Source organism: Lycium barbarum, chromosome 10, assembly GCF_019175385.1.
Source record: "Lycium barbarum isolate Lr01 chromosome 10, ASM1917538v2, whole genome shotgun sequence".
In the NCBI taxonomy this organism is placed as follows: Eukaryota; Viridiplantae; Streptophyta; class Magnoliopsida; order Solanales; family Solanaceae; genus Lycium; species Lycium barbarum.
The window spans coordinates 1,992,320-2,015,774 of NC_083346.1; the positions used below are offsets into that span (position 1 = coordinate 1,992,320).

At 35.2% G+C, this 23,455-nt stretch overlaps 2 protein-coding genes and 1 long non-coding RNA gene across 4 annotated transcripts; all 3 read right to left on the minus strand.

The window, feature by feature from the left end:
- Nucleotides 1-606: 606 nt before the first annotated feature.
- LOC132613486 (transmembrane 9 superfamily member 3-like) lies at nucleotides 607-7,250 on the minus strand. Of its 2 annotated transcripts, none has more exons than XM_060327518.1 (8): nucleotides 7,041-7,250; nucleotides 4,597-4,637; nucleotides 3,926-4,511; nucleotides 3,703-3,840; nucleotides 3,461-3,617; nucleotides 2,151-2,635; nucleotides 1,108-1,360; nucleotides 607-909 (listed from the first exon to the last, which is right to left on the minus strand). In XM_060327518.1, exons 1-7 carry the CDS (start codon nucleotides 7,184-7,186, stop codon nucleotides 1,141-1,143), a joined length of 1,773 nt encoding a protein of 590 aa, XP_060183501.1. In that variant the 5' UTR covers nucleotides 7,187-7,250; the 3' UTR covers nucleotides 607-909; nucleotides 1,108-1,140. The 2 variants fall into 2 exon arrangements, with proteins under 2 accessions (XP_060183501.1, XP_060183500.1); XM_060327517.1 differs by having other exon boundaries at nucleotides 607-890; nucleotides 7,041-7,249.
- A 2,898-nt stretch (nucleotides 7,251-10,148) lies between these two features.
- On the minus strand, nucleotides 10,149-12,392 carry LOC132615508 (uncharacterized). The gene is made up of 3 exons (XR_009572722.1): nucleotides 12,214-12,392; nucleotides 11,184-11,292; nucleotides 10,149-10,465 (listed from the first exon to the last, which is right to left on the minus strand). It is a non-coding gene; the product is annotated as an uncharacterized LOC132615508 (long non-coding RNA).
- A 1,907-nt stretch (nucleotides 12,393-14,299) lies between these two features.
- On the minus strand, nucleotides 14,300-22,807 carry LOC132615261 (enolase-like). The gene is made up of 7 exons (XM_060329829.1): nucleotides 22,772-22,807; nucleotides 22,665-22,718; nucleotides 15,940-16,014; nucleotides 14,844-14,907; nucleotides 14,681-14,745; nucleotides 14,547-14,594; nucleotides 14,300-14,459 (listed from the first exon to the last, which is right to left on the minus strand). The coding sequence occupies exons 1-7, from the start codon at nucleotides 22,805-22,807 to the stop codon at nucleotides 14,346-14,348; spliced, it is 456 nt and encodes a 151-aa protein (XP_060185812.1). The 3' UTR covers nucleotides 14,300-14,345.
- Between the last annotated feature and the right edge of the window lie 648 nt (nucleotides 22,808-23,455).

The window sequence follows — 23,455 nt, forward strand, 5'->3', positions numbered from 1 at the left end:
AAATATTAAACGTTGAAATCTTACTTAAAATACTTGAATTATTTCACAAAGGGGAAATAGTATAAATAGTTAAGTATTAAGTAAATTTTATTATTCGATTTTACTCGGATATGGTTTTTTTTTTTGTTTTGAAGTGAACATGAATATCTGGTTAACTATTTTTTTCTTCTATTTTTGCATAGTGCTACGTTTTGTTAACATAGTGAGCAACGACATCCTTAACTTTTCCTCTTAAGAAATTTTGCTCTGTATGAATATCAAAGTAGTTGTGCTACATAAATTAAGACACACACACAGTTTAATATAGTATCCTGTAGGAATTCAACCTTGTCAAACCTTATCAAGAGGATTTCTTGATTAAACAATTCATATATAAACTACGCCTTAGTCCCAAAAAAGTTGAGGCCAGCTATATTAAACCGCACTGCTTCATTTAAGCTCAGTGCATGTCATCAAAAAATTTGTTCTTGCCCAAAATAAATTCGTTTTAGCCTTATCTGCGTACTAAGGTATAACTTGCATTTCCGATAACGAACGGTTTGAACCGTTAAAAGCTAGTCTATGATAACCGTATAACACAATAATTGGAGCATAAACAGCTGAGGATGCAATTAACGGAACCATATCTTATATATCAAGAAGGTTTAAACTAGGAAAAATTAGGCTGAAGCTAACTAATAGACTCTTTGTTATAAACAGAGTTCTAAACACAATAAAAAGCATGTTCAACATAAAGCTGCCACCCTGAAAACTGCCTTGAGCTCCTTCTCCAACATATCTTCTGTTTTTGCTTCACACCATTCTAAATGGATCTAACACCTTTGTATATCAGGCAATGTGCTGCACTACTCCAAGCATGTTGACAATTTTTACACCAAAAACACAAGTCCCTGTTGCATGATCCATGAACTGTCGTTTCTATTTTAGCCGATAAAAACTCTATCTAATTTATAGTCTACTAATTATGTTGCTCAAATCCTCCAAAAATATCACAGCATCTGAGTCAGATACTCCAACAAATGCTGTCTGTTTTCGTTTTGGAGGATCCAACACAGGTGTGCCGACATCTTTGGAGGATCTAAGTTAAAACTAAAATGAGAAGCTCACCGGTTAAACCAGGCCAATGTGGAATTCTGCATCTTACTCGCACTTGATTGAGCGGTATATGTGGCGGACGAAAAACAAAGCCGCTCGGAAACCAACAGTTCCAAGCATGAGAAAGAAGGCATAGCAAATGCAAGCCATGTAACCAAAGAAGAATGAGGTTTGCATGAAACCTGACATGTCTGATCGGGCATAATAGTAATACAGGCAGTAGCCGTAGATGAACAAGCCGGTTGATCCACCACATAGGAAAGACCTAGAAGATCAACATATGTGTGAGAGCCTCGACAAAGTACACGTATCTCCAAAAAAAAGAGAATGTCTCTAAACGTATTTCCAAAATGTTGGTGTCAGCTTTCAAGAATAGAGTTACAAGCAGCAGAGATGAGTTGGTACTTGTAAACTCCAGATACATTAGAAGTAAAAAATTGAAATTGAGTTTTTAAGTACCACCAATTAATATTAGAGATCTAAATCAGCACTCTCCCAGACAATCAAAAAAAGGTAAAACCCGAAGCAAAAGAGATGGATGAATTTTTACAATAATGGTGACCTACTAGCCCGTTTGGCCAAGCTTCTCCAAGGCCAAAAGTGCTTTTTTTAAAAGTTGAGATGTTTGGCTAAGCTTTTAGGAGAAGAAAATGCTTTTGAGTATAAGTAGAAGCTGTTTTTGAGAAGCTGAAAAAAGTAGCTTCTCGCCAACAGTACTTTTTTGAGAAGCATTTTAAAGAAAAATACACCTAGAAGCACTTTTTGTAAGTTTGGTCAAACACTAATTTGCTGCACAAAAGTGTTTTTCAACTTGATTAGCAACCACAAAACTGCTTCTCATCGAAAGTGCCTTTTTGAAAAGCACTTTTCAGAATAAGCTGATTGTAGAAGCTTGGTCAAACAGGCTATTAAAGACTCACTAATGAATACTTGCCATGAAAGGATTATCACTTGATGCATTCACCGAAAGAAGTACACAGTGGCTAGTACTCATTCATTTTTGCATCCTTCAAGTGTTTGAAAAGAATTTGATCAATCAAGTAATGTTAACTTACCTCCACCACCATTCATGGTCTTCAGCAGCAAGTTGGAAGTATGTCAAAGCCACCGTAATAAAAGCAGTGACAATGATCAGAATGATGAAAACTATGAATAAGATACTGTAAATGGTGTAAATCCTATGACCCCAGACGCTAGCAAATATGTAGTAGAGTTCGATGTAGATAGCACTGAAAGGCAAGAACCCAGCCATTGCCATCTGAGGTAGAGCTCCGCGATACCATGGTAATTGTGGTATTTCTCTTGGGTACTTTGTTGTTCGGGTTGGAGCTTGAAATTCTGCCTTACTATTCTTTCCTGCAATTCCTCCCAAGACAAGCAATGGTGATGTCACAAGGGCCCATATGAGGAAAATGACCACGATGGTACCGAAAGGAAGTGCTGCAGTGGCATGATAAGCAATTGCAACAGTATTAAGGAAGCAGAATGTTAGAAGCAGCGGCCCACAGAACAGACCTCCTGTCAACAACAAGTTCCTTACCTGCAAAAAGAAATTGAATTTGAGATCAGTACATATTTTGATTATTTTCCTTTTTCTACCGGAAACCAACTGAACAATGTCAGGTAATTATTAACTCTGCCAAAGGGCCGACCACTACATTAATTGTTGGAACCAATATATTCTTTTTTAAGGATAGTAGGATGTAAGGCAACAAATAGGAAATGGGAGAAACTAAAGAGAGAGAGAGAGAGAGAAGGAACGGCAAGAAAAGATAGTGAAAGGGACGAGGTAAATACTGATACCAAAATTCCATTGAGCTGATACTGGTACCAACCAATTGGGATTAAGGTTTGGCCATTTGGTACACTTAAATAAAGAGTGTTTATAAATAGCCTTTTTATTTTTATTTTTACATATTTGTATGTCAGTAATAAAATGCGAACCTCTGGGTTTTAGTAAACATTAATTTATTTTAAAGACAAGTTATTCAGTCATGGATGAAACAGGTCCAGATGAAGCGTAAAGGACACTGAAAACTTATATAACTAACCCCGATAAGTTTCGATTAAGGTGTCGGAATTGTTGTTTTAAGGGAAGGCCAAAAAAGATGACGTTATGTGAAAGGAAGAGAAGCTCCTAATTTATATTTTTGATAAGAAGAGAAGCTACTCATTTATTCTGAGGAAGTTTACACCTTACTCTTCAAAATCCTATCATGACAAGTCTCTGTCTAAACCAAGAGACCTTAGCTAACCAGAATAGAATGATGAAATAAGGGAACTGAGTAAACACAATAAGATATATACTTGTAGGAGTTTTTGGCAACTTTACAACATAAAAATAATGCCCTCCACACTTCCTTACCCAATTTCTTCCTTCAAGTTGGCAATAGAATGATGATGCAGTATAGCCTGCAATTCCTGATGTAAGAGCGTAAATAACCACCAAAGCTGTGAAAAGAGCTCCTCGGTTGTAGGGGTAAAACACACCAACAAGCGCAAGTACGAATATGAAAATTGCCCTGGGAAAAAGAGGCAGCGAGAATTAACATTTGTCAAAGAAATTTTATCACGAGCTAAATATAATTTATTGGCATGGATACTCACAGGGTAAACAACTGTGTCCCAGAACCCAGGGCTGCTGCAAAAAGTGACTTCTGCTTTGGGTACCTAAACACATCGCCATGAATATACTTCCACCCAGTTTCTTCTTGGTCATCAACTGCTTCTTCATCATGGGCATATCTTTAACCAAAACAGTAAATACCATAGGATAAGTACAAGCTCCTTGATAAATATATGTTAACCCACAAAGTTTATTGTTACTTACTTGACAAAGTCATTTTTAAGGACACGCATCAGAATTGTAGCAAGGAAACCAGTTAAGAGCAGAACCGTGACACAAGAATTAATGATAGAGAACCAGTGGATCTCCAAATGATGTGGTAAAGCTGAAGTCTGCGAGTATTTTTCCATCCTTTTCTCAAAAGGGATTTCTGTTTCCTTCCATTTTACAGAGTACATGAAATCTACATCTACTTCCTTATCTTCAGTTATGTCCACTAGGGCATTAGGGTCCGTTCGTGCATTGACTTCAATCACGCGATCTTTATTGTGATGGATGTCAAAATGAAGATGTTTAAAAAGGTAATATTTGTACTCACTGGGGTCCGCTTTTCCCTCCTTATCTACCTTACCGATGAAACCCCAAATGGGCAGGTCATCATAGAACATCTGGAAGTAGTAGTCCTTAGCAACAGCATCACGGAATCTCGCAACTTCTTCCTTTGACAACGACTTCTTGCAAACTACATCGGTTTCTCGATCACTTAAAAAGTCAAGTTTGTATGGAGCAGTGACTAAACGATCTCCATTCAACACCTCACCAAGTGCTTCCGTTTTATCTTTCACATGACCTAAACCAAGACAATACTTCAACAACAAAAGCTAAAACGGACCATAGATATTAGGGCAAGAGAGGGCAGAGAAATGAACCCTGACCTGGAGAACAAAAGGGAAGATCAAAGTAGCGATATGTCTCACTGCAAGTGACGGTAAAAATATGAGATCTCTGTGGAGAACAGTAAAATGTAGGATGTACTAGAGAAGTAACAATCAGAAATATATTTTCTGTTTTTGATAAGTAGAAGTAACAAGCAGAGTTATTCAAGAGTTCCACTGATTCACTACAGTTGTTTCAGATTATATTCTACGTCAAGAGAGTCAATGCAATACTTCGCATGTTCAGAATAAGTGCGAGAGACCGCTAAAGACAGACTCCATTTTTCCTATGCCTTTAAGGGAATGGGTTTAATTACAAGCAAATTAAATCAGAAGCAAATTTGCGAACAAAGATGCAGACAACAAACTCTCCCGGGGGGGGGGGGGGGGGGGGGGGGATTACAGAGAAGTCACCAAACGACCATTCTAGGAAACTAGTGAAACTGTTGCAAAGAGCAAAAGCGATTTAAGGAGCCTAAGGTTGGTGGTAGTATTATCTTTATGTTTCCTACGTGCATTATAAGAGAAGTGTGCTAACTACCAAGATAATCATCAAACAAGGTGAGACTCACAACAATTACATTTTCAAAAACAAGCAAATGAACATAAAATTTGTCAATATAGGCATAGTGAAAATAAATATTTCAGTATATAAAGCAAAGTGATTAATGCTACAATAACTTTTTGCACAGCGATCTGCAAAGCTCTCAGGTTAAACAAAATGAATGGAATCACTCCTTTTCATGATTTTATGTCAGGAGCTACCTCTCACGGTTTCACTAAAATAATTTTCTGGACAGAAAACTAAGTGACGATTAAACTAGCTCTTGAAAGGTGTGTCTTCCTTTCTCACTCTACTAATGCTGCTTTTCCTTGTTCTACAATTATTTGTCTTTATTAATAACCTATCATTTCGGTCAATCATATCAAGAATATATCCGATGCAAATGCTAATGATATCTAATGTGCCAAGACACAACCTTTGCCAACATGAAGAGCCGAAACAAGAGAAAAACAGGTTTAAAAAAAAAAAAAAAAAAAAAACTACTAACATGCACACCACCACTGAATTCTGCCCATATCCAAACACCAAAACCATAAAAGACAAGCCCTTTGGTCCATTCTCTTTTGGTAGTGCCTTACAAAATTAACTATGTTAAATTCGATCTAGCATGCTTAACCAAGACCTCAAACGATGTTTTTCTCTAATTGTACATGTACAGCAAAACTCTCAATGAAAAGATGCATAATTCTCAATTACTAAGCAGACTCATTGACATACATTAAAAATTACTGTCCAATTCAGCAAATACCATATAAGTTTCCCCCAGAATCCATTCCAAAAACCATATTTTTCAGAATTCAACACGTACGAAATGTAAACTAGAAAAAGATAAGTTCACAATTCTCAGAAGGTGATCAACAAATATACACTGAAGCAGATCAACATTACACCCAAATTCAGCAATTCTCAACAAGATTTCCCTTTTTCAATCCAAAACAACCCAAAACAAAATCTTGACCTTTACCCAGACATTCAACACGAACTAGCTGTAAAATACATCTTGAAACAGCTCACAATTCTCAGAAACAAAGGTGACCCACTAATATACATTAGGCAAACTAAGCAATACACTCGAAATTCAACAAATCCCAACAAGATTTCCCCTTTTCATTCCAACATAACCCAAAACTAAATCTTGAGTTTTACCTAGATCTTCAACACTTACAAAATGTAAACTACATCCAAAGAAAGCTCACAATTCTTAAAAACAAAGGTGACCCACTAATACAATTTAAGCAAACTCAGCAATACACCCAAAATTCAGCAAATCTCAGCAACATTTCACTCCAAAACAAAAATCTTGATATTTACCTAGATATTCAACAGATACAAAATGTAAATTACATCACAAAAAAGCTCACAATTGTCAAAAACAAACGTGACCCACAAATATACATTGAGAAAACTCAGCAATACACCCAAAGTTCAGCCAATCCCAACAACATTGCCACCCAAAACAAAATCTTGATTTTTACCCAAATATCAAATAGCAAATAAAAATCAAATCTTTAACAACAACAAAAAAATAAAATGAAATGGGTCCAAAGGGTTACCTAGAATGTAAACTACATCCAAGAAAAAGCTCACAATTCTCATAAACAAAGGTAAACATACATTAAGCAAACTCAGTAATATTTCCACCCAAAACAAAATCTTGACTTTTACCCAGATATCAAAATCATACAAAAAGCAAAATACAAACCAAAAAACTCACAAAAATCAAATCTTAAATTGAAAAAATGGCCAAACTCAGCAATACACCCAAAATTCAGCAAATCCCAGCAACATTTCAACCCAAATCAAAATCTTGATTTGTACCCATTTATCAAAATCATACAAAAAGCAAATCTTTAATGAAAAATAAGAAAAGGATTATTACCTAGGGTTATGAAAAGGGCCAACTTTATTTGCATACAAAGGTACTTCTTCACCAGATTTGTACTTATGATCTGATGAATCTGATCTAACTCTCATAGCCCCAAATAACAACAACATCAAAACAACACCATAATAGACACACCCCATAGTATTTTTTTTTTCTTTTTTTTGTTTTCTTTACTCACATAAAAGAAGAAGAAGAAGAAAAAATACCCAAAGAGTTTTTCAAAGGAGATTTTTAGGTAACAAAAGTTTGTAACAAATGTAATGGTGACCTATTAGCGAATGACAAGTGGATAATGACGTGTCAACCTTTTTCTTTTTTTCCTTACTTTTTCTTTTGTTTGTTGTTTTCCTTTCATACCAGTATATCCTTGGGTCATTTGCATGATTGTCCTTCAAAGGCACCTGGTCTTTAATTTTTACCTTTCAAATTGGTGGTGTTTAATTTTTGTTCTTCGCTTAATATTTTGAGATTTTGGGTTTAAATCTCGATTCAGTTAAAACTAAAAAATAATTTCATAAGACAGAGATTTTTAGCAAAATTAGGTCTATTCGGGTAAAAAATAGGCTTTAAGGCAAATTTTTACCCAAAATTAGGCTTTTAAGGCAAACATCTACCTTAAGACCTAACTTTTGTCAGAATCAAGGTAGAGTTTGAATTCAAAACTCTGTCTGGCAATTTTTTTAAAAAAAAATTGACTGAGCGGGGGTTCAAAATTGGAACCCGTGAATTTTTAGGCGAACGACAAAAATTAAAGGCATTGACATTTGAAGGACATTCCACCCAAAAAGTTGTATATCTTTGGGCAATTCGCCGGAATGCCCTTCTTTTGGGGTGGTCTTTAATTTTACCCATTAAATTGGTGGTCTTTAATATTTGCCCTTCTTCTAATATTATGAGGTTTGAGGTTCGAATCCCGACTTAATCAAAAAAAAAAAATATAAAATCGCAAGACAGAGTTTGTAGCAAAACTCTGCCTGCAGGCAAAGTTTGCATTCAAAATTCTAGATTAGACTCTCATGTTGGTATCATTTGAGTAAGTGCAGTACAGTAGATTCTGTGTATACTGCATGTATATCGCAGATGATTGTTGCTAAATCAAATCATTAGATTCGTATTTTAGCAGTACATGGTCATAATTTATTCATCATATTATAAACACACAATAGTTGAATTTATTAATTAATTAACATTCTTCTTTTGCTTGTTAGCAGCAAACCTCTTCCATGTAGCATTAGCCTCCATCTGCAGTTCCATTTCTGTTTTTGTGATGCACGGCTCCGCTGCCCTTCTCCTCCGCCACGATGAGCTTAGCATTGACACGTGCTGGAAGTGTGTCGAGTTCGTGAAGGATTTTTCCAATGTCCAATACCTGTCAGAAAAAATATATGACCGAAGACCACAAAAAATTAAGGCTTGAAACACGTTAAAAATGTTTTCTTAAAAGCGATATTCCTTTAATTCACGAGATTATATTGTGGGGTTGAATCCAAATGGTTTTAGTAAAAAAGATAAACTTGTTAAATTTCTGCGCTAAGCAAATAGTCGAGAAATTATTTATTAGGGAAAGAGAACGTTTTTGGTAGAAAAAAAGAGAAAATATTTTTATATAGATGCAAGATAAGAAGATTGCTTTTGTGTTTGCAAGGTAAACATCAATTTATAGGGAAGAAAAAAAGGGGAAAATAAAAAAAAAAATCACTTTTTAGCCTCTATAATTGAAAAAATAATCATTGTTACGGAGTCTCAAATTCCACATATGAAATTCCATCACAATATCCCGAAGCTTCAACGGTGAAATTTGAAATTTCATGACAATGACTATTTTTCAAAAATAAAGTCGAAAAGTGGCCAGTTGGCACTATTTTTCTATAGAAAAAAAAAACATAATCGGTTGAGTAGTTACTCTTTTTTTCTACATTTTGGTATAACCATATAATTTTCAAAATTCACTGATCCAACTGATAAATATGGATTTACGCTGTAGAAAGCCACTATATGGAGAATTATTTTAGTCATGACAATGACTATTTTTCAAAAATAAAGCCGAAAAGTGGCCAGTGGGCACTATTTTACGAGCAGTTACTTAAGACGAAAGGATGCATCCTTAGCGCCCCGATTCCTAGGGCGTTATGATCATAGGATGCATCCTTCCAGTGATATTTAATATATTTTTTCTATCGTTGATGTTCATTTCTTTTTATTGCTTCCCTGTGTAGGAAGGTTGTATTGCTGCTGCACTTTGTATGTCCAACTTAACTTTCTATCTCCTTCTCCCTTGTCAAATATTTTTTTGTTGCAAAATGAAGTTTTATTAATACTGCGTAGTCATAACATTACAAACACTGAGATTTCCAAGTTTGGCTAAGTTACTACAACCGCTTTGACAGGCATCACAATAAATGAGCTGCAAAAGATGTATGGTCAGAGAGCGAACTACTACTGATCTACATGAAACTTAACTATTAAAATCAGAGTAATGCAATTTTTACCATCTCTTTGTAGGTGTCAGATGCTTTTTTCATTTTTAAGAGTTCAATAAATTCTCTGGAGTCAATGTAATCCCCTCTCAGCATGGCTGAACGAAGATAAACGTTAAGATCAAAATTAAATACAATACTCCTAAACAGAAACATCTTCCAATTAAATAAGAAACAACAAGGTGAAGTAAACTCACTGAGATAACTTTCACCGACTTCATTTTGATCACCATGACCAGTGAAGAATATAAATATGTTATCATTTGGTTGACTATTAACAACCTTCCCGCTGCCACCTTGTACAACACTTTTATTGTAGCACCCCCTTTTGGGAGGACACTATTACGAACAAAAGCCAATTTTACACTTATACCGTTTAGAAGGAACTTATGCCAAAAGATATTCACAAATATATTTAATAGCGGAAAAAGGCCCATGCAAAAAAAATTGGAAGTACGGCATTTTTTTTTGTGCGCTCCAAAAATTTTCTTAGATGAAATAAAATAGCAGAGTATCATTTTAAAATGGTAATTCCCTTCTCAAATAGTTAACACATTTAAGAAGCTTCGTTTTGAAATTTTATTTCCAAATCAACACCATTACGGGTCCATAAGATGCACAAAACTCAAACTAGTGATTATCACAAAACTATTATCATCCTTTGTACATAATTACAAGACAAAATACAAATTCAGTATATGACATAACTTGGGTTAAAAACACACCCTAAAATAGCAAAACCAGTCATCAAGTTTAAGTTACAAGCAAATGGTCTTGTTTTCCACAAGCCTTCAAAATTTCATACGTAAGTGCCACACATGTATCATGTACAAGTCCCCAAAAATTTACAAAAACTAGATGCATATGCAGATGTGATCTTCACAAGGGCTCCCAAAAAGTCTACTCCAAATGGCCATCTTCATACCTCATCTCGCGCATTACCTACGATAGAAAACAACTATCGCTAAGCATGAAGCTTAGTGGTGTATAAACCTTGGGCTTGAAGTCATTAAATTCTCCAATTTCCTTGTTCGCCGTAGGTGGCTCAATAAGGTAACAATAAGCCCAAGTGAACAAGTATATCAAAGTATCAAATACAAACCTTGGAGAGTTTCAAAATATCAATACTAATATTCTAAGGCTCAAGTATCAAGAAAGTTTATAATTCAATTCAAGAGACTTTGTCAAATAACCAATTTCGCCCAATATGTACGTCATGCCATCACACCAAGCACAATTAATATCAAGACGGGCCGAAGCCCTGAAATCAAGAAGGACCGAAGCCCATATCAAGAAGGGTCGTCACCCAATATCAAGAGAATCAAGAACCATGTTGAAAGTGGCTTTCCACTCGTACTCGAAAATGGACGAAAATCCATCGTCAAGACGAAATGTAAATCCAAAGTCAAGATGGGCAAGATCCGAATCGAGGGGCATGCCAATATCGATGACTAGTCACCATAACAAGAAGGACAAAGTCCCAACAAGAATGCAAAATGATCAAGCAATTCGTACAAGTGGGCTATTTAGCAAAAGTCTTGCAATACTTGAGACAATAACCATACAATAATATAAGATGAAGAGTAAAGAAATAACTCATCAAGATACTTCAAAATTCCAGAAAAATAAAGATATTTTAAGTTCAAGTTTATACACAAACCTTGGCGTTTTACCACACAACTCGAGGAGTTCAAATCATCTACGCCATAGACCAATCAAAGTCCACTTCGTCAAATAATTCCTCTTAGCTTGTACAAGAGCATATATACCTTAAATACACAAATAAATATCTACTTAAGTTCAAAAGTCCCAGCACATCACAACTAAACACGAAATCAACGAAAATCAACCCAAACTATCAAAACAGAAATTCTGGACAGCACTACTGTCTTGTATTGTTGCTCAGTTGCGAAGGGGTAAATGGAAAAACTGGACTTTGTGTCCTCAATGAAAGTCGTAGATATATGTCTTAGGGTCTCATAGAAATTCGAATCACCCCTACAGCAATTTTGTACAAAAAGATATGCTCAAAATACTAACAGCAGTCCATGTAGAATGCTCAAAACAGAAATCTGGACAGCACCTCCCCCTGCACTTCATCACCCTTTTTCGGGTAGCTAAAGGCAAAACTGGGTTTTACAGCCTTGATGAAAGTTTTAGGTCTATGAAATATCTTTCCAGAACATCTTGAATCACTCAAAACGGAGCTGTATACAAGGAGTTATTGTAAAAACACTAACAGCAGTCCCAATCCAAAAACGGGTTTGCAAAATAAAAATCTGGGCAGCAACTCCCTTGATATTCCAGCCCACAAAACAATTCAAAACAACCACCAACCAGTCCCAAAATATTATCATAAACAGCCACAAAAAAAATCATATCAACTGCCCCAAAATATTATCACAAAACAACCATAAAAATCATACAAAACAGCCCAGTATACGCTTTGTATACGATATTTTCATACACTTTATTCTCCCAATTTCGAAAACAACAACTTATCAACAACATCAGCAATCATTATACATCATAACTTCATTAATTTCACCCATCTAAATCCAACAAAACATCCCCCCAATCCATAAATTGCAATAAGGCAACAAACAAGTTTATAACGCTATTTTATCCGTTCTAATTCGTTAAATCTCTAAACAAACTTGTTAACAATGAAAAAGGGACCTCAATCTTACCTTAAGTATGCAGCAACCAAGTCACCACTCTCCTTCTTAGATGATTTTTGGCTCAAAATGAAGGCAATGCAACGTACAACACTTTTCTCTTCACGAGCTTCGGAATTCGGGGCTCCGATTTTGGTCAAATCTTGGTTTTTTTCTCTCTACTCTCTTCTCTCTCTTTCTCTAGGAGGTTCTGGAAATTCTTGGTCTGGAAATGAAGAAGGGAGCTGAAAATATCCCTTAATGGGCTAAGGGGTTGGGCCTGACCCGACTTGGAATCGGGTTGGGCCGAATTTTGCTGTCCAACTTGACCTTTCTGCATTAAACGTCCATAACTCTTTATCCAGATGTCACCTATAAGCCCATAATATATGGTTGGAAAGGTATTTCAAATATTTACAACTTTAATTTTATGAGTTTTCCCAAATTCCCAAATTCGGATGGGGTTACGACCTCCCAAAGTCAGATCACCCGAAACATAACAAAAAAAAATATTTTTTTTTCCTCTAAAAAATTTGAGGTGTTACTTTCAAAAAGAAAATTTTGGGGTGTTACATTTATCGCCAAGAAGCACGTCAAAAAAGTTAAAGGCTGTCACATGCTCACCGGTGTAGTCCTACCATGGTCATATTATCAAATGTGAGGTTATGACTTGCTTAAGTGATGAGAAATATATAATTTAAGATCAATCAAAGAAACAGTTTAGGTGGAGGGATATCTCCCTATCTTTGTTAACGACAGTTGTTCTCTAGTGGACGTAGGATCATTTGGATCTGAACCACATTAAATCTTGTGTTCTTTCTTTTACGTGAAGGTGCTAGTAAAGTGCATGGTTACTTTCTTTTCTTTTCATCTTTTTTGGGTGATTTTTATCATTTTGCCACGTGCCCTTTTTACTACCTTTTGTTCTAACTACTCACCAAACTCAGTTGTTACAGTATTTTTAACCTAACATTCTACATAATTCCCCTGCCCCAACCTCCCGTTTATGCCTAGCATATTTTTGGTTTACAGAAGACAAACGTAACATTGATTTTGAGTTTAATTTTGAAAACAAACTTAAATTATATTTGTTGGAACTATTGGGTCGCCCGATTAGTTGGAGCGTGAACTCGATTTTTTGGAACAAGTTCAGGGTGGATTTGACATCTTTTGCCACGAAATTAAGTTACATTTATTCGTACAACTTTTTATTTCTAGATATAATTATTCTAACGTCTATGCGAACAACATACGTACCTGACTAAACACTTGTTTTTGGTATAAATCGATAAAATAGATATAACTAATACCTAAAATTATATGTAAAATATACTTAATATATATTAGGATCTTTTGTCGAATGAAATGGCAAAATATCACCAAAAGTTTTTTTAGAAAGAATTTTCAGTTTTTATGAATAGTTCTTTTACTCTGTTTGCAATTCAAGAAACTTGACTAGTTAATTTGAATTTTTGAAGGGCAAAAATTGAGTGTCAACAATAACACCCGCCAATTCTGCCCTCCAGCAGTCAAAGTCCTCGACCCCAGATTCATCCTAATATTTGTCAAGTCCACATGACTCGGATTCACCACCACAAACGATACACTCGGTAACACTTCCCCCCAGGCAGATTTCTGTAGCAGCATCCTTTCCAATGACCACCTTTCCGGTATGGCCGGCTTTCTCAATGGCTGTCTTGAGCAATTCAAGACCTTCCTTGGATGTGGTATCCTTAATCACAGCCTGCAATTACACAGTTTAATTATTATCAAAACAAACAAGCTAAATAGAGGTAATGCAAACTGATTTAAACCTTCAAATGGAGGACTTCAGAGGCCATCTTCAGCGCCTCCTTGAAATCACGAGCTCCAACAAGGAGCATCATGAAATCCGGCAAAATATTAATCACACCGAAGACAGGAACTGGCAACTCCAACCTCTTGTTGCCAGCCAGCTTGGCTATGTGCTGTAAAGAGTACTTAAAATAAGAAAACACAGGCCAGCAAATGTACATCTTCTGCATATTAATATAAAATACACAATTGGCAATTCCTAAGTATTACCTTGTAGAGTGGAAGATTGGTGACAGCTGCACCGGCTTTACACACAGCCAGTGAAACAGCAAGTACCGCATTAGCACCGAGCTGAAGAGTTTTGTCACGGATCAAAAAAGTATGAAACCCAACGTAAGATTAAGACTAAGAATTAACAGGCATACCTTTTGTTTGCCGTCTAATTTATGAACCATGTGGTCCATACCAGTTTGATCGGTTGAGTCCTGCATTTCAGGTATAGGAGGATAAAGCAGCTTAACAAGGAAATAGTCCATTAAACAAAGATATTAACTTGGGCAAAAACAACAAACCTTTCCAATGAGAGCAGGGCCAATAATTGTGTTGACATTGTTAACAGCCTACAAGGGCAGAACACGGGTAAAAATAATTAATCAGCACTGAACAGTAGAATCAACAAAATAAGGCTTTGGAGTGAAATACCAACATTTGAAACACCATTTCTGAGGTAGTCAGACTCCCCATCCGTCAACTCAAGGGCTTCCAAGACTCCTATTAGTAATACAAGTGGAGATCTTTTAAACATATCCAAATAAATCTATATTTAAAAGTCACCATATACAAAGAAAAAATACAAGCAGATCTTTTACCTGTGGATGCACCACTAGGTACGGAAGCTCTAGCTAGAACACCGTTTAAGCATATTGCGTCGACCTACAGAACATACACAAAATACAAATCAAATCTAAGATATGGATAAACATTTAAGAGATAAGAATATCACGATAATAACCACAAGATACCAGCAGTAGCAATAACATGACACTATCCAAAAATTAGCTGACATCATCACATATTCTACCATAGGGGATTATGCTATTGCATCTCTCTTTCTAAAAGGTGTAAATGTATTGCCCCTTAGACAGTTCAACTTAAAGGATTTGTATTCTTGATCTGCTAGATACTAAGTTCCTTGGTTTCTCTATAGTCTGCTTAGCGGCTTGTCCAACAAATAATATTAAGTTAAGAAACCTCTTAAGTTACTATACCACTTCAGTTATTATGGTCTTAAGACCTCTCCCAAAATTGAAGTATTCTGCCGGGCATCACATATCATTATACATACATCATAAGACCCTAAATTTACAATTTGCAATCATTTATGCAAATGCTTGGGTGTTCCTCCTTTCAATCCCTTTCCTGCTTTTTGCTATACTGTTTCACAACTTTATTAAATAGGGCTTTCTATGATAATTTTTTGGATGAGAATAGGGCTTTCTATGCGATAAAGTATAGAACTTCATCCACTCAGTTTAACCATATTTTTTTTTAATTAATTTTTTTACCCCTCCCTAGGAGATCCCACCTTTTTGCTCCCTTGGAGACTTGAACCCGCAATTTTAAGATTGAAGGTGGAGGGAACTTACCATCTAAGTCACCCCTCTTGTCATCACATCTCATCTAAATATATTATACAAAATCATATCAAAGTCTATTCTATAAACAAAAAATTAAAGTTAGTCCAACTAGATTATTAAGTTATAAAATCACACGCACACATAATGAATTGCAGCTAATCATACACATTCAGAAAAAAAAAAATCACCTTATTAACTAGTCATGATTAGAGGGTCTTCAATCCAGAAAATCATTATCCAAAGAATGAGCTCACGAGCAAGTTAAGTAAAAATTAACAAAGTATTTACTTAAAAGAACAGAATCCCCTATCATAAAGAAACACCTGACCAGTAAATTCTGAAGCTTGATGTCCCGGTGACAGATGCCAATACAGTTATGGATATAAGCCAGCGCCCTGCATATCTGAGCCAAACAAAGGAAAAAGGTATAATAAGTGAGACATTAGATGGACTCGAATCAACAACTAGTCCAGCATTAAATGTTTGAATTTTCTGTAAGCAGTTAATGGTAAATTTTCTAATCGAACATATCAAAATATTTTAAGGCCCTTCTCTTGGTTTCAAGAATACATATACTTCATCTACGAAAACTATCAAAGCTAGGTGGACAATCAAAAGGACAGAAGGAAAGCAATGGTCTAATGTCAACCTGTGAGCTATGAACCTTGAAACATTGACTTAATTTCAATACACAGTGGGCGTATGAATCTGATGGATTTTTGGTCCATGATACAGGTACATCAACCATTGGTACAAATAATAACTCATACAAGTCCAGATGGATATAACAGCAACTTATAGGCAGAAATACTGGAAGTTCTCTACTCTTTCTTTGACAGTGTGTTAGTATCTACCTGGTCAATTGCTTATTTATGGCACAGGTTGAAGGGACTTAGCAGGCCAAGGTTTTATCTTTTGCTTTTTGTCTAAAAACTGACTCAGTTTTCAAAATTACTTAACCAAACAAAAGGTGATACACCCTTCTACCCTCATGTGAATACCTTAATTTCCACCCTATGCAAGTTTCAAGACTTAAAACTTTCTTGAATGTGAAATGTCATTTATTTTGAACTTTGAATTGCTTAACATTCCAAGGGGTAGTCTAACTGCTGCAAATTGCACTTAAACTGTCGCTAAATTCTTTAATGTATGATAGGGTAGTCAAAACTATCGCTAAAATGAACCAAAACCGCCGTTAAATTCTTTACATCTGAAGGGTTAGTCCTAATTGTCGTTTATGAGCCAAAATCACATAAACCGTCGCTAAATGCATCTTAATCGTTGCTAAATTTTTTCATATCGGAAGGGATAGTCAAATCCACCACTAAATGCACTTAAAATGCTACTAATTGCTTTAATATTTGAAAGGGTAGTCTAAACAACCTCTGAAAATGCACGCAAACCAATGCTAATTGCTTTAATATGAGCTTCTTTGTTGGAAGGTAAATAGTACATATTTAATACTCCCTCCGTTCAAATTTATGTGATATAATTTGACTAAGCACGAAACTTAAAAAATAAAAAGACTTTTGAATCATATGATCCTAACTTAAATATATGTGCAATGTACTAAAATGTTCTTTAAATCTTAGTGTTATAAACTTACCGTGTAGAATATTTTTATTGTCAACTTACTAAATATATAAAGAGACACTCTTTTTTAGAAAGATCAAAAAGAAAAATAAAATACTTAAAATGAGAAATACAATAATTTGATGCAAGCACTTAGAAATTAAAAAGGTCCAAATACACCTTTAATATGCTCCTACGTGGCTTTGCCATTAGTGCGGGGGAATATTTAAACCATTTTAATTATTCTGGAGTATATTTGAGACAAAAGTTAACGTTAGGGTTATTTATGAGCCAATATGTTAACGTAGGGGGACAAATCGAGTTAAGAATATTTTTGAGCTTTTCCATAAAATAAATGAGAGACGTTATGGATAGACTTTCCATTTGTTTAAATTTAACTAGCAAACTATGCTTGTGCGATGCACGGGACCAACATGATTAATTTGGTTACTCATTTTAGTTAGTCTTTATAGTTTGTACATTTTGCAAAGGATATTGCATTCTCCTTAGTGAGTCTCCATTTTTTTTCTTTTCATCTTATTTTTTCCCTTAATTTCTCAATTGTTGTTAAAAAATTTCTTATTTTGATTATGTCCGCCTCTTTTTAATTTAGTAAGTTGACAATTCAAATATCTTACATGACAAGTTTATAATCACAAGATTCAAAGGATATTTTATTACATTATACACATTTTTAATTTAGAACCACAAGATTCAAAAGTCTATCTTTATTTTTTAAACCGTGTTTAGTCAAACATAGACATTTAAATTGAGACAAAGGGAATATATGCCAAATGAAGGAAATGAGAGGACAATTGAGATACTGCGGACACGTGAGGACTTAAAAAGTAAACACACAAGAGGTAGTATTAATGTTAAACTTCTGAAATGTACACATGTTAGTCCTGGCTTAGAGTACAATTTATGCTGCTTTTTGTACAACTTATTGTTGCTGTGTTCGTCCACCTTGGACATTTGTTGTTAAAAATTAAAAAAAAAATTGTCTTATTTTGGTTATGTTCGCCTCTTTTTATATTTAATAAGTTAACAATTCAAATATCCTACATGTCAAGTTTATAATCACAAGATTCAAATGATATTTTATTATATTATACATTCTTTTTTAATTTAGAACCACAAGATTTGAAAGTTTATTTTTATTTCTTAAACTCCGTGTCTAACATTGAGACAGCGGGAGTATATGCCAAATGAAAAAAATGAAAGGACAATTAAGACTCTACGGACCCGTGGGGACTTAAAAAGTAAACACATAAGAGGTAAATTGATGTTCAACTTCTGAAATGTACAATGTTAGTCCCTTCTTAGAGTACCATTTCAGTTGCTTTTGTACAATTTATTATTGTTGTGTTCGTCCACCTTGGGCGTGAGGGAGTACCTCATTTATTAATTCTTAAAAAACGTGAAAAATAAAAAATGAATAAGTAAAAGTGCATGAAAAAAATAAATGTGTCAGAGAATTAAAATTAAAATGTATCCGTGTATACATGAGAAAAGTAGTTGATTAATGGGAACTATGACAAATAGAGAGAGAATTAGGCAGAGAGAATAAGAATCCAATACACGTGTTAATATGGAAGAAGGCAAGAGACCAACTACCAATGAAATAAGTTCAAATTTGCTATACAACTTAGATAGCTATTTGTATAAGTTGTTGATGCTTTGTTAGTCCTCCTTAGCCGATTATATATAATAACAAAATAAATAATAATATTTCACTGCCTTTTGAGTGACTCAATTATTAGGGGTATTCTACCCAAAAAATATGTCTGTGATTTAAAAAAATTAAGTCTACTTATTTTTTAAACGAATCAGACTCGATTTATCAGAAAAAAAATTACTATGTGGCCTTAGAAAAATATGTCTACTAAAAAAAATGTGTAGACTTTTTTTTAAAGTCACTTTGTTTTTTAATTAAAAAATAACCTAAATATTTTTTTTTAAATCCTGTCACTAAAAAAGGTATATTTTGCACTATTTTGTAATGACAGAAGTATATTTACATCATTTTTTAACGACAGGGTTATATATAAATTACTTTTGTATCGAGGGATATATTGATCTAAATCGCAAAGTTAGGGGTATATTTGCACCTTTGCCCTTCTTAAAAATGCTCTTAGCTAAGATCAGGATAAAATACTTGAAATTACAAAATTTTGGCCTTAGAGCTGAAGAATTTCACAGAAATAGGAACATAAGGTGTTTGACAAAAGTCCAGAGAGAAAAGGCAAATTCCATTATCACCAATCTTCTTCCTTGGTAACCTTTAAATCTTCTTCCATTATATTTTGTCTATTTTTTCTGTATTTTTTATCATATCTGAAATAAGTGTATATATCTTCTTCTGCTTCAATACTCTGTTTTTAGTTGTTGCTTTCCTTTTGGGTATGTGTATGTGTTTTTTTAAGTCAATAAAAGTTACTTCCTTTTGGTTGTTTATTCTTGAAGTATAAGAAGCTATTTACATTTGCCCCAAAAATCTTCTAAAATAGTGCTTTTGGAAGGTTCAAATTCCAGTGGAGTCATAAAAACACTATATATAAGTAATATCTTTCTATGTTTATGGTTGGTGGGTAGAGTTACCATATACTTGTGCTGGTGGGAGATAACAGGTAACTGGTGGCATAGTCGAGGTTAGCGCAAGTCTGCAAGATGGTTTGGACACCACCATATAGGAAAACTAGTGTTTTCGATGCACTTTTCACCTACACCATGTCCCTTTTATCCTAGCCGAAAGAAGGATCTCTTGACCTAACATAATTTACACAAAAGGGTGAGGGATAATTTGCAACAAAGTGTGTAATAAAATATCTTTTGCATTTTCAAAAAGAAGAAAAGACTGAATATTTGTTTGAGAAAATAAGAAATGGAAAGTGCACCCAATGCTTTGGCCTAGTGATCAAGAACCATGAGATCTTAAGTTCAAATTTAAGCAGAGCAAAAAGTACTATAGGTGAGTTCGGGCAACTTAGACCCAACTTATGCCTAGAATACTATAAAACATCTGCCACACTTGTGTTAGCAATAGGACATTGCCAAAACAGGTGGTTGATAGTCTTTATGCTTCCATCACACATATAACATTTGTTGCAGAACCGGTAGCCTATCATTTTGCAAATTATCTTGGGTAAGACATGCTCCTTTGAACACCAACCACATAAAACACACAACCCAAGCATTTAACATGCTTCAATTAAAGATGTGAAAGAGGACCTTCAGAAGTACTCCACCTCTGCATTGCTAATACACATATTCATATCCCACAGTCCCGTATTGATACCGCCAACAAAACACAACATTATATCTTCAGTTGAATTGGGATATGCATACAATTGGACTTGCAGAATTAGTCCCCTTTCTTGACCGAATCTATTGTGTCTTGAAATTAAGATGCAATCCAAATTCTTTATGAACTTTATCCAGTAAAATCTGTGTCAACAAACTATGCACATTATATGGTGAAGATATAAAGGGAAAGATGATGTTGTTTTGAGTTCCTCTTGATGGAATAAAGAATTTTCTCGGTGCACAATAAACAATGATTGTTGAAGCAGAGGTTAAGGCTAGTAAATACTCGACCCATTCAATTTTGTCAAAATCCTACTTAAAGATCGATTTTTATAAGCATGTTAAGTTGCCTTTCCTTTATTTTGGACTGAGGCCTTTGATTTTCATATCTGTTTTGGGGGGTTTGGACAGTTGGTTCCTAGTCTGCACTTTGTACCAAGACTTCACAGTGAATAGTCCATCTTCATTTCCGTTCCATATCAGTCTGTTTGCATTGCTATTGGGACCCTGGCAATTGGATATCACTCTGAAAATTCGGTCATATCTTTCAACTCCCAGGCATTCAGATTTCTCCTAAAAAATAATATTCCGTGAGTTATTGCTTCTGTTCTGAGCTACATTCCTACCCTGCCCCGTGCAAGCTGAAAAATTGAGGGGAGTGACCAAGCCATTTGTCGTGCCAAAAGGATAGCTTTCTAACATCACCAACCCTATTTTGTGTTAAAAGAAAAAAGGCCAAAGTTGTCTTTCTCCATAGACCCACTCCATGAAGTAAAGAACTACTCTCCTTACGCCGTTCATTTTGTTTCCCAAACTTTGCTAGAATGAGATGTCTCTATAAGACCTCCTCCTCGATAGTCAAGTATCCAAAGCCATTTCATCAGAAGGCTTCTATTATGTCTTCTTAAGTTTCTGATAGCCAGACCTTCATCTTCCTTCCTTTCAACGATTCTGATCTATTTCACTATACTGGAAGTCTTTTTTTCCCTGTTGCCCTGCCATTGAAGCTCTCTTCTCACTTTATCAATCCTTTTTTCCACCTTGGAGGGCATGTGGCATAAAGACATGATGTAGGCGGGAAAGTACACTCTTAGCGAAATAGAGCCAACAGTTTTTCAAAAAAATAAAAAAATAATTCTCAAGGGTCTTTCTTCTCTTGTGATTAATATTTCTTTTTTTAATTCATCTTAAAATTTTATAAATATCGAAACTCGAGATGTATTTACTAGTCATTAACTTAAAGAGTCAACAACATAATAACATACCCAGTGTGGTCCCACAAGTGGGCTGTGGGAAAGGTGGGGTGTACGCAGACCTTACCCCTACCTTTGTGGGTTACAGAGGCTGTTTCTGATAGACCATTGTAAATACTTGCACAAGAATTGAAAATTACAAATAGTGTCCACCTGAGAAGGCCGGGACAAAGAGTTAAGTATGCATAATGGCATGTGGCAAATATCAGGAGAATAGGTGACTCCGCCTTTTTAGATCTTCCATCATCAAGAATCATAAGTCTTGGTAAGCTTAAAATGTGTTTCAGTATCATTATTTTTGTTTTTAAATTGTTTCTTTCCTTTTTGGATGAATTAAAGTCTATTAGGCAGGTTCTATCTTCTTATTTGTACCCATTGTTAGATGTTTCTTTCCTCGGGTATGTACTTTGGTTCAGTAATTGCGGTTGGTGTTTTCTGCAACTCTCGGTTCTGTTTTCATGTTTGATTTTCTTAGTAATGCTGAGTATGACATGATTGTTCAGTTCCTACTGTGTTTATACTTTCCAGGCAAGATAAGGGTTCGACAAATAGTAGGAATTAAGGCAGTAAGCTTAGTTAGGTGATCGGAAATCCAGTAATAATGTATTTGATGTCAAATCCACTTGACAGCTTCTAAGCAGATTTTAAGAGCGAAAAGTACCAAATACTACATAATTTGTTCTCGTTATCGTGTAGCTATAGATTTCCACTCGAGAATCTTATTAGCGGGCAAAAGATAATGTGATTCTTGGATTTGCTTGTTTGATTTTTCCTTTCCAATAACAAATCTGTATAATCCACTGGGTTTATGAAGTATTTATGGAAGGCATTATTTCTTTAAAGAATGCAATTCATTGATATTAAGAGGAGATGGATAACTATTGTCTGTGTACTATGTGTAGATAATTTTGAGATTACTTACCTTTGTGTTCTTGTTTATTTTCTGCAGATTCCCCTTGGCGTTGTATGATGCCACCTGAGGGAAAAAAACATGGTTGTCAAAGTTTACCTACTGATCGACTTATCAACCTTCCAGAGAATGTTATCAATGCCATTCTGATGCATTTGCCTTTGCGAAAAGCTGTGAGGACCAGCATTTTATCGAAGAAATGTGTCACGACCCGACTAGGGCCGCGACGAGCACCCGGTGCTAGCCCAACCGAGCACCCCTTAGCTTACACTTATGCTTATATCTAAGTGAGCCACATAATTAAACATACATTTCCTTTCATCAATCACGCTATTCCCATTGGACGACAACATCTTTAAATCATCATTGACATCTATGCCACATCAATGTAAATAAGCCGACGAGGCTACCAAAAGATATACAAAATATAGGCCGACAAGGCCAGACATGTCTAACCATATATACGTGACTACGAGCCTCTAAGGAGAGTATAACATATCTCATAAGCGGGACAGAACCCCGATATGCCCATAATTATGTACACAAAAGAATTAAGTACCCAAAAATTATGGCTCCGAATGAAATGTAGCTCTGCTATGTAATCTCTGAGAATAGCAGCTAAGGATCAAGTCTGTCTCCCTGTGCACCTTCGGGCATGACGCAGCGTCCACAAACAAAAGGACGTCAGTACGAAGAATGTGCTGAGTATGTAAGGCATGATCAATATTAATGTAGGAGCATAAATAGCAACATAAGAAATAACACAGAATGGAAGGTGGCACTATCATCGTCATATGCACTTA

Coding starts and splice junctions, on each gene's coding strand:
- LOC132615261 (XM_060329829.1), bottom strand. CDS start 22,807: ATGCATCAGAATGGCATTGATAACATTCTCTGGAAG. Junction 22,719..22,771: donor TTGATAACATTCTCTGGAAG/GTTGATAAGTCG, acceptor TTTTTCCCTCAG/GTGGCATCATACAACGCCAA. Junction 14,746..14,843: donor ACCTAGTGGTGCATCCACAG/GTAAAAGATCTG, acceptor TATTACTAATAG/GAGTCTTGGAAGCCCTTGAG.
- LOC132613486 (XM_060327518.1), bottom strand. CDS start 7,186: ATGGGGTGTGTCTATTATGGTGTTGTTTTGATGTTGTTGTTATTTGGG. Junction 4,638..7,040: donor GGCCCTTTTCATAACCCTAG/GTAATAATCCTT, acceptor CGTCACTTGCAG/TGAGACATATCGCTACTTTG. Junction 2,636..3,460: donor AACTTGAAGGAAGAAATTGG/GTAAGGAAGTGT, acceptor TTCTTTTTGCAG/GTAAGGAACTTGTTGTTGAC.